The sequence below is a fragment of the Saccopteryx bilineata genome, chromosome 11 (genome assembly GCF_036850765.1).
Source record: "Saccopteryx bilineata isolate mSacBil1 chromosome 11, mSacBil1_pri_phased_curated, whole genome shotgun sequence".
Lineage (NCBI taxonomy): Eukaryota > Metazoa > Chordata > Mammalia > Chiroptera > Emballonuridae > Saccopteryx > Saccopteryx bilineata.
In genome coordinates, this window is record NC_089500.1 from 34,910,617 (window position 1) to 34,927,273 (window position 16,657).

At 34.5% G+C, this 16,657-nt stretch overlaps 1 protein-coding gene across 1 annotated transcript in view; it reads left to right on the forward strand.

Moving 5' to 3' along the window:
• CCDC178 (coiled-coil domain containing 178) overlaps positions 1–16,657 on the forward strand; it is a 411,215-nt gene that overhangs the window by 21,603 nt on the left and 372,955 nt on the right. Inside the window, exon 3 of the mRNA XM_066246239.1 lies at positions 2,345–2,484. Within this exon, the coding sequence (XP_066102336.1) occupies positions 2,345–2,484 (140 nt within the window). The remainder of the gene's footprint in view (positions 1–2,344; positions 2,485–16,657) is intronic.

A 16,657-nucleotide genomic window follows, 5' to 3' on the forward strand; every position in this document is an offset into this window, starting at 1 on the left:
CTCAGTGTACCATGGAATTTTAGGTGAAAACATTTTTATATAACCACTGACAACCCATTAATTTTTTAAATAGAAATCTGAGGTTAGAGACTGAGTAATTTTAGCTTAGGAAGTACAGTTATCAGTCAAGTAAAAAAATTAATGAACATGAACATCTAGTTCAGTGATCTAGGTGTCTCTTTAAGGTGGATAAAATTTTTTTTTAAAAAAGCAAAATTTTAACTTATACCATGCATGCATTAGAATAAAGATAGTAATAACTCCAGAATTCTGGTTCTGTCTTATGCTGTGATTGACACCAGAGACTTTTAGTGCAAATTTTAACTTCATAGTATTTTATTTTCCCCACTTTACCATGTTCACAATGTTAATCCCAAGCCATAGGGGTGCTACAGGAATTAATTAGTATCCACACAATAAGTTGAGAGTAGCACATGTAGAAAAATGTTAAATGAGTCAGTACTATCCTTGTTTCCCCCACGTTTAATGAAGCAAAGCAAATGTTTTGAGTATAAAGATAACTGCCTAGTTGTTAAATGTATATTAGAAACCTTATTTCTACAGGGAATGGCAACATGCCCTTATCAAGATACTCAAATAGGAGATCAATATGTAATTTTCAGCAGCATGTACTTTGGTCCTTTGACTATTAAAGAGATGAAAATAGATATTTATCTAGTTGTGTATAAACTAAAGAGGAAATATGGAATATAACGCATGCCAAAGAATCATAGCAAGTATATGTGTCCAGTATGGTCAAAGCAAATAAAAATACTTAAGAATATCAGCTTTGATATCTTGAAGGAACATTCAAAATTTAACAAATGGTATGTGAAACATTTGAGATGCCTTGGAATATGTTTTTAGGACTGCTTCTCTTTGATACATTTTTTAAATATAAAAAACAACCTTGTAGTATAGCTTACACTCTGTGGCCAAGGAGATATAGTTCAAGTGACAGTGACGGCTCTCTCACCTACCATTTCTGTGGAATTGGACATGTTATATAACTTCTCTAAGCCTTGGTTTCCTACTTATGAAATCAAGATAATAATCCCATTTCATAAGATTGTTGTGAGGGTTAAATAAATCATGGCATCAAAATTACTTAGCATAGTTCCATGTTTGGCATTTATTATTATACACACGCACCACACACACACACACACACACACACACACACACCCTATATACGTATGTATATATAGACAACACATTTATATTTATATATATATGAGATAAAGTAAAAACATTTATGAATGAAACAGATATGCCATTTTCAGAGGTTGTCTTTTTAGAGAAGATTATGTGACTTCATTTAAAAGATTGCAGTTTAAATGAAGATATCTAAAATATATTTAGCATCTCTGTGGGTTGGCTTTGAAACAAAAGGCACATTCCATAGGCAATAGCTTTACCTGTGTGTTTCTCAAGGTCAGCTGAAATGAGATCAGCACACTGTTCTTATTGAGGCACCAAGCCTATTTTGTGTCTTGCATTTAAGATCAGTGACTGCACCTATAATGCAGCCCAGTAGAGTCCTCAGAGGTAAAGGACTGCAAGTAAGCACTTTGGTGGAGTTTCATGGACAACTTTGCTGTGCTTCTGCAACCTTCAGTTCATTCAGGACATGCCAGGATTAGAATCATTGAGGCACACCTGACTGAGTGGATTTTATGATGAGTACAACTTGAATGCTGTAGTGAGAAAATCAATCATTCTTTGTAAGAGACTCCAATTTTCAGAAATGGAAGGTGGAAAATGAGGTTATTACGAGGATGTAGGGGACCTGCTTTTATTTTTTTCAGCAAAAGAAACTTATGCTAGATTTAAGGAAGAATTCCTTCAATGCATGAGTGGTTGAATCTTATTTACATTGGAAGATGAGGAATCTCTTTGAAAGGAGAATTTAAAATATTTTTTAAAGTCATTGTCATTTTTTAAATGATTCAAGATCTATTTAGAAACAAATGGATTAATGTGTTTTCTGCCTTTTTCCTTTACTTTTTTTCTTCTAATGGTTAGTGCATAATGCTATGGAACACTTAACGTTTTGACTTTGAAGTTTTTTCCTGCTTCTAAGGTCGCTAATTTGTTACATTTTAGTCACTACTAATTATTTTAGTTTTTAAAGTTTTAGAAGCTTTATTCTGTGATGGTGACATATTTATCACCTTGCTTGTTAAAAACTTTAAGAGTAATAGTTTTAATAAAGTTGAATATTTCTGCATATTCAGAACATCAAGGTTACTACACAGTATATATATATATTATATATATATATAATATATGAAGTTAGTTATTAGTTATATAGTTATATAACTTCTGTCTGCTTTATCTTTAGAGGTGACCAAAAGCATTTACTTTGGCTACCCATGTCGACGTCACAGCTGTTCTTTAGTAAATATTCCAGCACCATGTGTCAACAAAATGATTTCACACATTGGAGGTGTGGAGTCGAAAATACAGGAGCATTTGAAGCAGGTAAGTGACACTTATAATGCTAATGTTTTTATAAGCACAATATAGCCTATAGGGGATGTTACTTATACAACTCAAGAAGATTTTTTTTGTTTTTTTTTTATGATAGTTGAAATAGTTTATAGAATCTTTGTTTAGTTGTATAATTTTCTAATCTAGATGTCATTTTGATAGTCTCACTCCAGAAGGGTGAAACGACCTCATTAAATAGACTTTCTCCCTACCTGTTTCTTCTTTATCCAAGGGCAATCATGCTAAGTAGTAATTTCCCTAAGCCAACTTGTCTAGTAAATTAAATAGTATTTACATTCTTTTTGGGACAGTAAACTGATTAGATGATTAGATAAGGAAATTGGTGTATAAAAGGACAGTGTGCCCTTTTTAATGAGTTATTTTGTTCTAAAGAACTATGTACTTAATAGTCTGTTGAAAGAGAATATAATTATTCTTTCTTTATCTTTTTAACCTGTTAGTTTGCCTTTATTATTCTGAAAGAAGTTTATTCTTAAAATCACTGTAACTTTCAATGATTTTCAAAGGATGATTTAGAGGTGATAAAAACCTCTCATACTTCTTTTTTAAGATGGTATTTCTGAGCATCTAATGCACAATTAGAGTGTCTGAATGAGAGAGTAAGTTTACCAGACACCTATGTCCCTTCTCTTCTTTCACCACTGTTACTGGATAGCTCTAAAAGGTTTTGGGGGGCCACTTGTGATGCTTGCGCTAGGGTTTTGTTTCCCTCGAGAAAAGCATTATAGTGCATTTGTTAAAATCACAGGCTTCATAGCCACACATTCTGCGACCTTAGATGGGAATGGAGATACTGTGTTCAAGTGCCAGTATATGGCATCCATTCAATATATATTAGCAATTGTTATAATACTCCTTATATCATCCTATATCAGTATTGTATTATTTCTGTTACTTCTTTGTTAATGCTGTCTTCTGTTGCCTACCTGAGAGCCTAATATATAGTAGGTACTCAATAAATATCTGTTGAATGAAAAAATAAATGAGGATCTGAAGCAGAGCCTTTCTTTTCTGGAAACAGCAGAGGCACCTATCCACCTAATATAATACGAGCTACCATTTACCAAACATCTGCTGTTTTTAGGCACTCAATTAATATATATTTTTGTGTTTGTCCTTTACAGTAATCCTCCTTTCCTGGTGATAATTCTAAGACTTAGACAAATCAAGCAATTTATATGTTGTCGCACATGTAGTAAGCAGTAGAGTTGGAATTTGAACTGAGTTCTATCTGACTTCAAAACCCATTTCAGCCTGTTTTATGACCCTAAAGGGCATAAGAAAGCTTTATTTTCATTAGCATAGAGGCTTAGTTGGCATTTTGACAACATGAAACACACAAAATAATATTGGATAAACATATATCTAGACAAAAATTATAATAATGAGAACCATGTGTTTTTAAATAAATAAATATGATATACTAGTACATATAAAGTCTATCAAATTTACTGTGAAATAAATATTTTAATCTTTTTAAAATTTCAAGACCTACTGTATACTTTCTATTTTCTAAATTAAAAATATTTTCTTTTATTACTAACTGCATATTGGGTAGTTAGATTTGCTAGTGTTGAACTAGTAAATAGATAATATTTACTTAAATTTCTTATGCTGTATTTTTGGTTTAGGTCACTACAACTATTGATGAGACATTTAGTTATCTATATTTGACTTAATATTTCTAGAAGGAACTTTACTTTTACTTTGTTCAATCCACAAGGATGCTTTCCTCTGGTGAAGTTAGGTGTTTTCTCGGGGCCTCGATGAGTGCAGTTTTGATGGGACAGGGTGAGGTCAAGGACAGGGAGAAAGTGATGCCCTTGCTAGGCCAAGCACATTTCTCTCATCTTTTAATTTATACCAGTTTCACTTTTGTCTAAATTGTCCACTGTGTCACTTTATAAAAAACTTCTTGATTTTTAAACACTGCTTTGAGATAATTTATATACCATAACGTTTGCCATTTAAATGTACAATTCAGTGGCTTTTAGTCTGTTTTCTGAGTTGTATAACCATTACCATAATCGCAGAACAATGCCCGTTATATATTTGATGCCATTGATATGAAATGTCTCAAATAGGCCAGAAAACAAGTTGATGGTTTCCTAGGGCTGGGGGTGACTGCTGATAGCTGTGGAGTTTCCTTTTGGGATAATGCTTGCTTGATTTTAATCAACACAATTTTAATCTACTGATAGATAAAGCTCTATAAGTAATTGGAAAACTATCATCTTCTTAGGGTATGGAATGCATTAGATGAGTGAAAGATTAATCCTTTTTTGGATCAACCATTACAGTTTGTTTGCTCATTATGTCACAGTGGTTTACTTTGTGTCAGAATAAATACTGTAGAGCCTGTGATTAGCAGAAATGCATCTGCCATAAGCTTGTCCATCCACTCCTAGCAGTTTAATATCAATTCTGGGTCTTGAAAAGAAAATTATTCAGAGTTGTTGCTATGAACATTTTCTCTTTTTTCAAAGAATGAGGAAACAGTGCAAAATGATGCAAATAATTGCCTGGATAACTTCCTATACAAATTAAGGTTTTATTTTATTTTTCTGCCATCTTATTTTACTAGACTAGAGATAGTTTCATATAATTTGGAATGATCACTACTGAACTGAAGATTTTCTCTTCATTTAATCAATTAAATCATTAAGATGTGACCACAATTTAAAAGAACAGCATAGAACGAAAGCATAGATGTTCCTTGAATTATGATGGGGTTATGTTTCAATAAATGCATTTATTATGCCTAACCTATTGCTGCACATCATAGCTTCACCTAGCCTGCCTTAAACATGCTCAGAACACTTATATTAGACTACAGTTGGGCAAAATTTTCTAGAATTCTCTGTAGAGCAACAATTTGCAACCTGAATGCCACAAGAATTTTTAAAACATGCTAATACCTGACTATTTAGTCAAGGGCACTGACTTGCTTTCTGTTTGTTATAGTAAAAGAAGACATAGCCAACAGTGATAACTATCTGATGTGAATGAATAAAAATTATACCAATTTTTTCAAACTGACCAAAAATATATTTTTGATGTGCCACAGAATTTTAGTCTTTAGTTTACATGTCCCATGAGATTGTAAAGGTTGAAAATTGCTGCTGTAGTGTGGATTCTCTACATTTGTGACTCTGTAGCTGACAGGGAGCCTTAGCTCATGAAAGAGTGTGTTGGCATATATTTCTAATCCAGGAAAAGATTTAAATTAAAAAGTGGAAGTACAGTTTCTACTGAATGCATATCGCCTTTGCACCACCAAGTCGAAATATAGTAAGTCGAACCATCCTAAATTGGGGACTATCTGTATTTAGAAATCATTCTTTAAAATGCAGAATTTATGTTATATAAAAATAACGTCATCAATACCAATGATAATGAAGCTAAAGTTTATTATTATTATTATTTTTTATTAATTTTACTAGGGTAAAATCAATAAATCAGGATACATATATTCAAAGAAAACATGTCCAGGTTATCTTGTCAATCAATTATGTTGCATACCCATCACCCAAAATTAGATTGTCCTCCATCACCTTCTATCTCATTTTCTTTGTGCCCCCTCCCCCTTTTCCTCTCCCTCCCCTCCCCTACCCCAAAACCACCACACTCTTATCAATGTCCCTTAGTCTCATTCTTATGTCTCACCTACGTATGGAATAATGCAGTTCTTGATTTTTTCTGATTTACTTATTTCACTTCGTATAATGTTATCAAGATCCCACCATTTTGTTGAAAATGATCCGATGTCATCATTTCTTATAGCTGAGTAGTATTCCATAGTGTATATGTGACACATCTTCTTTATCCAGTCTTCTATTGAAGGCCTTTCTGGTTGTTTCCATGTCTTGGCCACTGTGAACAATGCTGCAGTGGGGCTGCATGTGTCTTTATGTATCAATGTTCCTGAGTTTTTGGGGTATATACCCAGTAGAGGGATTGCTGGGTCATAAGGTAGTTCTATTTTCAGTTTTTTGAGGAACCACCATACTTTCTTCCATAATGGTTGTACTACTTTACATTCCCACCAACAGTGTATGAGGGTTCCTTTTTCTCCACAGCCTCTCCAACATTTGTTATTACCTGTCTTGTTAATAACAGCTAATCTAACAGGAGTGAGGTGGTATCGCATTGTAGTTTTGATTTGCATTTCTCTAATAACTAAGGAAGCTGAGCATCTTTTCATATATCTGTTGGCCATTTGTATTTCTTCATGGGAGAAGTGTCTGTTCATGTCCTCTTCCCATTTTTTTATTGGATTGTTTGTTTGTTTGTTGTTGAGTTTTATGAGTTCTTTGTAAATTTTGGATATTAGGCCCTTATCTGAGCTGTTGTTTGAAAATATCATTTCCCATTTAGTTGGCTGTCTATTTATTTTGTTGTCAGTTTCTCTTGCTGAGCAAAAACTTCTTAGTCTGATGTGGTCCCATTAATTTATTTTTGCCTTCACTTCCCTTGCCTTTGGAGTCAAATTCATAAAATGCTCTTTAAAACCCAGGTCCATGAGTTTAGAAGCTATGTCTTCTTCTATGTACTTTATTGTTTCAGGTCTTATATTTAGGTCTTTGATCCACTTTAAATTAATTTTAATACAAGGGGACAAACTGGAGTCCAGTTTCATTCTTTTGCATGTGGCTTTCCAGTTTTCCCAGCACCATTTGTTGAAGAGGCTTTCTTTTCTCCATTGTGTGTTGTTGGCCCGTTTATCAAAAATTATTTGATCATATATATGCGGTTTTATTTCTGGACTTTCTATTCTGTTCCATTGGTCTGAATGTCTATTTTTCTGCCAATACCATGCTGTTTTGATTGTCATAGCTCTATAATATAGTTTGAAGTCAGGTATTGTAATGCCCCCAGCTTCGTTCTTTTTCCTTAGGATTGCTTTGGCTATTCAGGGTATTTTATAGTTCCATAAAAATCTGATGATTTTTTTGTTCCATTTCTTTAAAAAATGTCATTGGAATTTTGATGGGAATTGCATTAAATTTGTATATTGCTTTGGATAATATGGCCATCTTGATTATATTTATTCTTCCTATCAAAGAACAAGGAATATTCTTCCATCTCGTATCTTTTTCGATTTCCCTTAACAATGGTTTGTAGTTTTCATTATATAAGTCCTTTACATTCTTTGTTATGTTTACTCCTAGGTATTTTATTTTTTTTGTTGCAATTGTGAAGGGGATAATTTTTTTAGTTCGTTCTCAAATGTTTCATTGTTGGCATATAGAAAGGCTATGGACTTTTGTATGTTAATTTTGTATCCTGCGACCTTACTGTTTTGGCTTATTGTTTCTAGACGTCTTTTTGTAGATTCTTTGGGATTTTCCATGTATAGAAGCATATCATCTGCAAAAAGTGATACCTTTACTTCTTCTTTTCCGATATGGATGCCTTTTATTTCTTTGTCTTGTCTGATTGCATTGCTCTGGCTAGAACATCTAGCACCACATTAAATAAGAGTGGAGAGAGTGGACAACCCTGTCTTGTTCCTGATTTAAGGGGGAAAGCCTTCAGTTTAGTGCCATTTAATATGATGTTACCTGATGGTTTATCATATATGGCCTTTATCATGTTGAGATATTTTCCTTCTATACCCATTTTGTTGAGAGTCTTAAACATAAAATTGTGTTGTATTTTATCGAATGCCTTTTCTGCATCTATTGATAAGATCATGTGGTTTTTGTTCTTTGTTTTGTTGATATGGTGTATTACATTAACCATTTCATGTATGTTGAACCATCCTTGAGATTCTGGGATGAATCTCACTTGATCATAATGTATTATTTTTTTAATATGTTGTTGTATTTGATTTGCTAGTATTTTAATTTTATTTATTTATTTATTTTTTACAGAGACAGAGAGTGAGTCAGAGAGAGGGATAGACAGGGACAGACAGGAACGGAGAGAGATGAGAAGGATCAATCATTAGTTTTTCGTTGCCCATTGCGACACCTTAGTTGTTCATTGATTGTTTTCTCATATGTGCCTTGACCGCGGGCCTTCAGCAGACCGAGTAACCCCTTGCTGAAGCCAGGGACCTTAGGTTCAAGCTGGTGGGCTTTTCCTCAAACCAGATGAGCCCACACTCAAGCTGGCGACCTCGGGGTCACGAACCCGGGTCCTCTGCATCCCAGTCCGATGCTCTATCCACTGCGCCACCGCCTGGTCAGGCTGATTTGCTAGTATTTTGTTTAGTATTTTAGCATCTGTATTCATTAGAGATATTGGTCTGTAGTTTTCATTTTTTGTGCTGTCCTTGCCTGGTTTTTGTATGAGGGTTATGTTGTCCTCATAAAATGTGTTTGGAAGTATTGCTTCTTCTTCAATTTTTTGGAAGACTTTGAGTAGAATAGGAACTAAGTCTTCTTGGAATGTTTGTTAGAATTCCCTAGTATAACTGTCTGGGCCTGGACTTTTATTTTGGGGGAGGTTTTTATTTATTTTTTATTTTTTTATTTTTTTTATTTTTTACAGAGACCAAGAGTGAGTCAGAGAGAGGGATAGTCAGGGACAGACAGACAGGAACAGAGAGAGATAAGAAGCATCAATCATTAGTTTTTCATTGCGTGTTGCAACACCTTAGTTTTTCATTGATTGCTTTCTCATATGTGCCTTGACCGCTGGCCTTCAGCAGACTGAGTAACCCCTTGCTGGAGCCAGCGACCTTGGGTTCACGTTGATGGGCTATTGCTCAAACCAGATGAGCCTGCGCTCAAGCTGGTGACTTCGGGGTCTCGAACTTGAGTCTTCCGCATCCCAGTCCGATGCCTTATCCTCTGCACCAGCGCCTGGTCAGGCTATTTTTGGGGAGGTTTTTAATAGTTTTTTCTATTTCTTCTTTACTAATTGGTCTGTTTAGGCTTTCTGCTTCTTCTTGACTCAGTCTAGGAAGGTTGTATTGTTCTAGGAATTGATCCATTTCTTCTAGATTGTTGAATTCAGTGGCATAATGTTTTTCATAGTATTCTGTAATAATTCTTTGTATATCTATGATGTCCGTGGTGATTTCTCCTCTTTCATTTTGGATTTTGTTTATATGAGTTCTTTCTCTTTTTGCCTTGGTAAGTCTTGCCAAGGGTTTGTCAATTTTGTTGATCTTTTCAAAGAACCAGCTCCTTGTTCTATTAATTTTTTCTATAGTTTTTCTATTCTCTGTTTCATTTATTTCTGCTCTGATTTTTATTATCTCCTTTCTTCAGCTGGTTTTGGGTTGTCTGTGTTCTTCTCTTTCCAGTTCCTTAAGGTGTGAAGATAAGTGGTTTACTTGGGCTCTCTCTTGTTTGTTCAAATAGGCCTGAAGTGATAGGAACTTCCCTTTTATTACTGCTTTTGCTACTGCATCCCATAGATTCTGTTATGTCCTATTGTCATTTTCATTTGTCTGCATATATTTGATCTCTGCGCTTATTTCTTCTTTGACCCATTCATTTTTTAAAAGTATGTTGTTTAGTTTCCACATTTTTGTGGGTTTTTTTTCCTTTTTTTTTGCAGTTGAATTCTAGTTTCAAGGCTTTATGATCAGAAAATATGCTTGGTACAACTTCGATTTTTCTGAATTTGCTGATGTTTTTGTGGCCCAACATATGGTCAATTCTTGAGAATGATCCATGTACACTGGAGAAAAATGTATACTCTGTCGCTTTGGGATGAAATGTCCTGTAGATGTCTATCATATCCAGGTGCTCTAGTGTTTTGTTTAAGGACAATATATCTTTATTGATTCTCTGTTTGGATGTCCAATCTAGAGCCATCAGCGGTGTATTGAGGTCTCCAAGTATGATTGTATTTTTGTCAGTTTTTGTTTTAAGGTAAAAAAAATAGCTGTCATATATTTTGGTGCTCCTTGGTTTGGTGCATATATATTAAGAATTTTTATGTTTTCTTGATTCAGTGACCCCTTAATCATTATGAAATGACCATTTTTGTCTTTGAGTACCTTTGCTGTCTTGTAGTCAGCATTATCAGATATGAGTATTGCTACGCCTGCTTTTTTTTGGATGTTATTTGCTTGGAGTATTGTTTTCCAGCCTTTCACTTTAAATTTTTTTTTTCCTTGTTGCTTAGATGAGTTTCTTGTAGGCAGCATACAGTTGGATTTTCTTTTTTAATCCATTCTGCTACTCTGTGCCTTTTTATTGGTGAGTTTGATCCATTTACATTTAGTGTAATTATTGACACTTGTGAGTTCCCTATTGCCATTTTATAGCTTGCTTTCTGTTAGTTTTGTGTCTTGTTTGATTCTTCTCTTTCGTTTTTCTATCTTTTGTTTTTGTTTGGTTATATTCCATACATCTTTTCTCTGTTGTTATCTTTTTTAAATAATGTGTTTCTGTTGTGGTTTTTTCAATGGTGCTTACTATTAAGTAATGAAAAGTATTCCTACCCTGTTCATTATAGTGCACTATCTTGTGTGTAATTTTGCACTCCATCATCCTTTGCTACTGTTAATCTCCGTCCTCTTCCCAACCCTTTTTTGTTGTTGTTTTTGTCACAGTTTAAATTTGGTTTTATTGTGTTCTTGGTGGAGCTTTTACTTGTGGTTTTGTTTTGTTTTGTTCTTTTTATCTGGTTGGAAAACCCCCTTTAGTAATTCCTTGAGTGAGGGTTTTCTGATGATAAATTCCCTCATCTTTTCTGTATCTGTGAATGTTTTTATTTCTCCTTCATATTTGAAGGATAGCTTGGATGGGTATAGTATTCTTGGCTGAAAGTTCCTCTCTTTCAGAACTTTAAGTATTGGGGTCCACTCTCTTCTAGCTTGTAGAATTTCTGTTGAGAAATCTGACGATAATCTAATGGGCCTTCCTTTATATGTTGTATTCTTCTTTTCCCTGCCTGCCTTGAGAATTTTTTCTTTGTCGTTGGTTTGTGCCAATTTCATTATGATGTGCCTTGGGGTAGGTTTGTTGGGATTAAGAAAACTCGGAGTTCTGTTTGCTTCTTGAATTTGAGGCTTTAGTTCTTTCCACAGGTTTGGGAAGTTCTCATCTATTTGTTTGAATATGTTCTCCATTCTACTTTATCTCTCTTCTCCCTCTGATATATGTATTCTTCTTTTTTTTTTTTTTAATTTTTTTTTTAATAAATTTTTATTAATGGTAATGGGATGACATTAATAAATCAGGGTATATATATTCAAAGAAAACATGTCTAGGTTATTTTGTCATCAAATTATGTTGCAAAGCCCTCGCCCAAAGTCAGATTGTCCTCCGCCACCCTCTATCTAGTTCTCTGTGCCCCTCCCCCTCCCCCTAACTCTCTCCCTCCCTCCCTCCCATGTCCTCCCTCCCCCCCCACCCTTGGTAACCACCACACTCTTGTCCATGTCTCTTAGTCTCATTTTTATGTTCCACCAATGTATGGAATCATGAATTTCTTGTTTTTTTCTGATTTACTTATTTCACTCCTTATAATGTTATCAAGATCCCACCATTTTGCTGTAAATGATCTGATGTCATCATTTCTTATGGCTGAGTAGTATTCCATAGTGTATATGTGCCACATCTTCTTTATCCAGTCTTCTATTGAAGGGCTTTTTGGTTGTTTCCATGTCTTGGCCACTGTGAACAGTGCTGCAATGAACATGGGGCTACATGTGTCTTCACGTATCAATGTTTCTGAGGTTTTGGGGAATATACCCAGTAGAGGGATGGCTGGGTCATAAGGTAGTTCTATTTGCAGTTTTTTGAGGAACCACCATACTTTCCTCCATAATGGTTGTACTAGTTTACAGTCCCACCAACAGTGAATGAGGGTTCCTTTTTCTCCACAGCCTCTCCAACATTTGCTATTACCCGTCTTGTTGATAATAGCTAATCTAACAGGAGTGAGATGGTATCTCATTGTAGTTTTGATTTGCATTTCTCTAATAACTAATGAAGCTGAGCATCTTTTCATATATCTGTTGGCCATTTGTATCTCTTCCTGGGAGAAATGTCTGTTCAAGTCCTCTTCCCATTTTTTTATTGGATTGTTTTTTTGTTTGTTGTTGAGTTTTATGAGTTCTTTGTAAATTTTGGATATTAGGCCCTTATCTGAGCTGTCGTTTGAAAATATCAGTTCCCATATAGTTGGCTGTCTGTTTATTTTGATATCAGTTTCTCTTGCTGAGCAGAAACTTTTAATTCTGATGTAGTCCCATTCATTTATCTTTGCCTTCACTTCTCTTGCCATTGGAGTCAAGTTCATAACATGTTCTTTAAAACCCAGGTCCATGATTTTAGTACCTATGTCTTCTTCTATGTACTTTATTGTTTCAGGTCTTATATTTAGGTCTTTGATCCATTTTGAATTAATTTTAGTACACGGGGACAGGCTGTAGTCGAGTTTCATTCTTTTGCATGTGGCTTTCCAGTTTTCCCAACACCATTTGTTGAAGAGGCTTTCTTTTCTCCATTGTGTGTTGTTGGCCCCTTTATCAAAGATTATTTGACCATATATATGTGGTTTTATTTCTGGGCTTTCTATTCTGTTCCATTGGTCTGAGTGCCTATTTTTCTGCCAATACCATGCTGTTTTGATTATCGTGGCCCTATAATATAGTTTAAAGTCAGGTATTGTAATGCCCCCAGCTTCATTCTTTTTCTTAGGATTGTTTTGGCTATTCGGGGTTTTTTATAGTTCCATATAAATCTGATGATTTTTTGTTCCATTTCTTTAAAATATCTCATAGGGATTTTGATGGGAATTGCATTAAATTTGTATATTGCTTTGGGTAATATGGCCATTTTGATTATATTTATTCTTCCTATCCAAGAACAAGGAATATTTTTCCATCTCATTGTATCTTTTTCGATTTCCCTTAACAATGCTTTGTAATTTTCATTATATAGGTCCTTTACGTTCTTTGTTATGTTTATTCCTAGGTATTTTATTTTTTTTGTTGCAATCGTGAAGGGGATTATTTTTTTGAGTTCGTTTTCTAATATTTCATTGTTGGCATATAGAAAGGCTATGGACTTTTGTATGTTAATTTTGTATCCTGCGTCCTTACTATATTGGTTAATTGTTCCTAATAATCTTTTTGTGGAGTCCTTCGGATTTTCGATGTATAGGATCATATCATCAGCAAAAAGTGATAGCTTTACTTCTTCTTTTCCGATATGGATGCCTTTTATTTCTTTGTCTTGTCTGATTGCTCTGGCCAGAACTTCTAGCACCACGTTGAATAAGAGTGGAGAGAGTGGACAACCCTGTCTTGTTCCTGATTTAAGGTAGAAAGTCCTCAGTTTTATGCCGTTTAATATGATGTTGGCTGATGGTTTATCATATATGGCCTTTATCATGTTGAGATACTTTCCTTCTATACCCATTTTGTTGAGAGTCTTAAACATAAAATTGTGTTGTATTTTATCAAAAGCCTTTTCTGCATCTATTGATAAGATCATGTGGTTTTTGTTCTTTGTTTTGTTGATATGGTGTATTACGTTAACCGTTTTGCGTATGTTGAACCATCCTTGAGATTCTGGGATGAATCCCACTTGATCATGATGTATTATTTTTTTAATATGTTGTTGTATTCGGTTTGCCAGTATTTTGTTTAGTATTTTAGCGTCTGTATTCATTAGAGATATTGGTCTGTAGTTTTCCTTCTTTGTGCCATCCTTGCCAGGTTTTGGTATGAGGGTTATGTTGGCCTCATAAAATGTGTTTGGAAGTATTGCTTCTTCTTCAATTTTTTGGAAGACTTTGAGTAGAATAGGAACCAAGTCTTCTTTGAATGTTTGATAGAATTCACTAGTATAACTGTCTGGGCCTGGACTTTTATTTTTGGGGAGATTTTTAATAGTTTTTTCTATTTCCTCCCTGCTGATTGGTCTGTTTAGGCTTTCTGCTTCTTCATGACTCAGTCTAGGAAGGTTGTATTGTTCTAGGAATTTATCCATTTCTTCTAGATTGTTGTATTTGGTGGCATATAATTTTTCATAGTATTCTACAATAATTTTTTGTATATCTATGATGTCTGTGGTGATCTCTCCTCTTTCATTTTGGATTTTATTTATTTGAGTCCTGTGTCTTTTTTCCTTGGTGAGTCTTGCCAAGGGTTTGTCAATTTTGTTGATCTTTTCAAAGAACCAGCTCCTTGTTTTATTGATTTTTTCTATAGTTTTTCTGTTCTCTATTTCATTTATTTCTGCTCTGATTTTTATTATCTCCTTTCTTCGGCTGGTTTTCGGTTGTCTTTGTTCTTTTTTTTCTAGTTCCTTAAGGTGTGAAGTTAAGTGGTTTACTTCGGCTCTCTCTTGTTTGTTCATATAGGCCTGAAGTGATATGAACTTTCCTCTTATTACTGCTTTTGCTGCATCCCAGAGATTCTGATATGTCGTAATTTCATTTTCATTTGTCTGTATATATCTTTTGATTTCTGCGCTTATTTCTTCTTTGACCCATTCATTTTTTAGAAGTATGTTGTTTAGTTTCCACATTTTTGTGGGTTTTTCCCCCTTTTTGCAGTTGAATTCTAGTTTCAAGGCTTTATGATCAGAAAATATGCTTGGTACAATTTCAATTTTTCTAAATTTGCTGATATTGTCTTTGTGGCCCAACATATGGTCAATTCTTGAGAATGTTCCATGTACACTAGAGAAAAATGTATACTCTGTCGCTTTGGGATGAAGTGTCCTGTAGATGTCTATCATATCCAGGTGTTCTAGTATTTCGTTTAAGGCCACTATATCTTTATTGATTCTCTGTTTGGATGACCGATCTAGAGCCGTCAGCGGTGTATTGAGGTCTCCAAGTATGATTGTATTTTTGTCAGTTTTTGTTTTAAGGTCAATAAGTAGCTGTCTTATATATTTTGGTGCTCCTTGGTTTGGTGCATTTATATTAAGGATTGTTATGTCTTCTTGATTCAACTTCCCCTTAATCATTATGAAATGACCATTTTTGTCTCTGAGTACTTTTTCTGTCTTGTAGTCAGCATTATTAGATATGAGTATTGCTATGCCTGCTTTTTTTTGGGTGTTGTTTGCTTGGAGTATTGTTTTCCAGCCTTTCACTTTGAATTTGTTTTTATCCTTGTTGCTTAGATGTGTTTCTTGTAGGCAGCATATAGTTGGATTTTCTTTTTTAATCCATTCTGCTACTCTGTGTCTTTTTATTGGTAAGTTTAATCCATTTACATTTAGTGTAATTATTGACACTTGTGGGTTCCCTACTGCCATTTTATAAATTGCTTTCTGTTAGTTTTGTATCTAGTTTGATTCTTCTCTTTTGTTTTTCTATCATTTGTTTTTGTTTGTTTGTGTTCCATACTTCTTTCCTCTGTTGCTACCTTTTTTAAGTCAAGTGTTTTTGTGGTGGTTTTTTTAAGGGTGGTTACCATTAAGTAATGAAAAGGGTACCTAGCATATTCATTGTAGTACCCTATCTTATAAGTATTTCTGCACTTCATCATCCTTTGCTACTGTTAATCTCCATCCTCTCCCCCCTTTTTTTCCTTTGTTGTCACAGTTTACGTTTGGTTTTATTGTGTTCTTGGTGGAGCTGTTACTTGTGGTGTTGTTTTCTTTTGTTCTTTGAATCTGGTTGGAAAACCCCCTTTAGTATTTCCTGGAGTGGGGGCTTTCTGTTGATAAGTTCTCTCATCTTTTCTGTATTTGTGAATGTTTTTATATCTCCTTCATACTTGAAGGATAGCTTTGATGGGTATAGTATTCTTGGCTGAAAGTTCCTCTCTTTCAGGCTTTAAATATTGGGGTCCACTCTCTTCTAGCTTGTAGAGTTTCTGCTGAGAAATCTGATGATAATCTAATAGGCCTTCCTTTATATGTTGTACTCTTCTTTTCCCTGGCTGCCTTGAGAATTTTTTCTTTGTCATTGGTTTGTGTCATCTTTATTATGATGTGCCTTGGAGTGGGTTTGTTGGGGTTAAGAAAACTTGGTGTTCTGTTTGCTTCTTGAATTTGAGGCTTTAGTTCCTTCCACAGGCATGGGAAGTTCTCGTCTATTATTTGTTTGAGTATATTCTCCATTCCATTTTCTTTCTCTTTTCCCTCTGATATACCTATTATTCTTATGTTATTCTTTCTGATGGAGTCAGACAATTCCTGTAGGGCTTTCTCGTTTTTTATTATTTTTGAGTCTCTTTCTTCTTCTCTCTGTTGTGCCTCAAGTT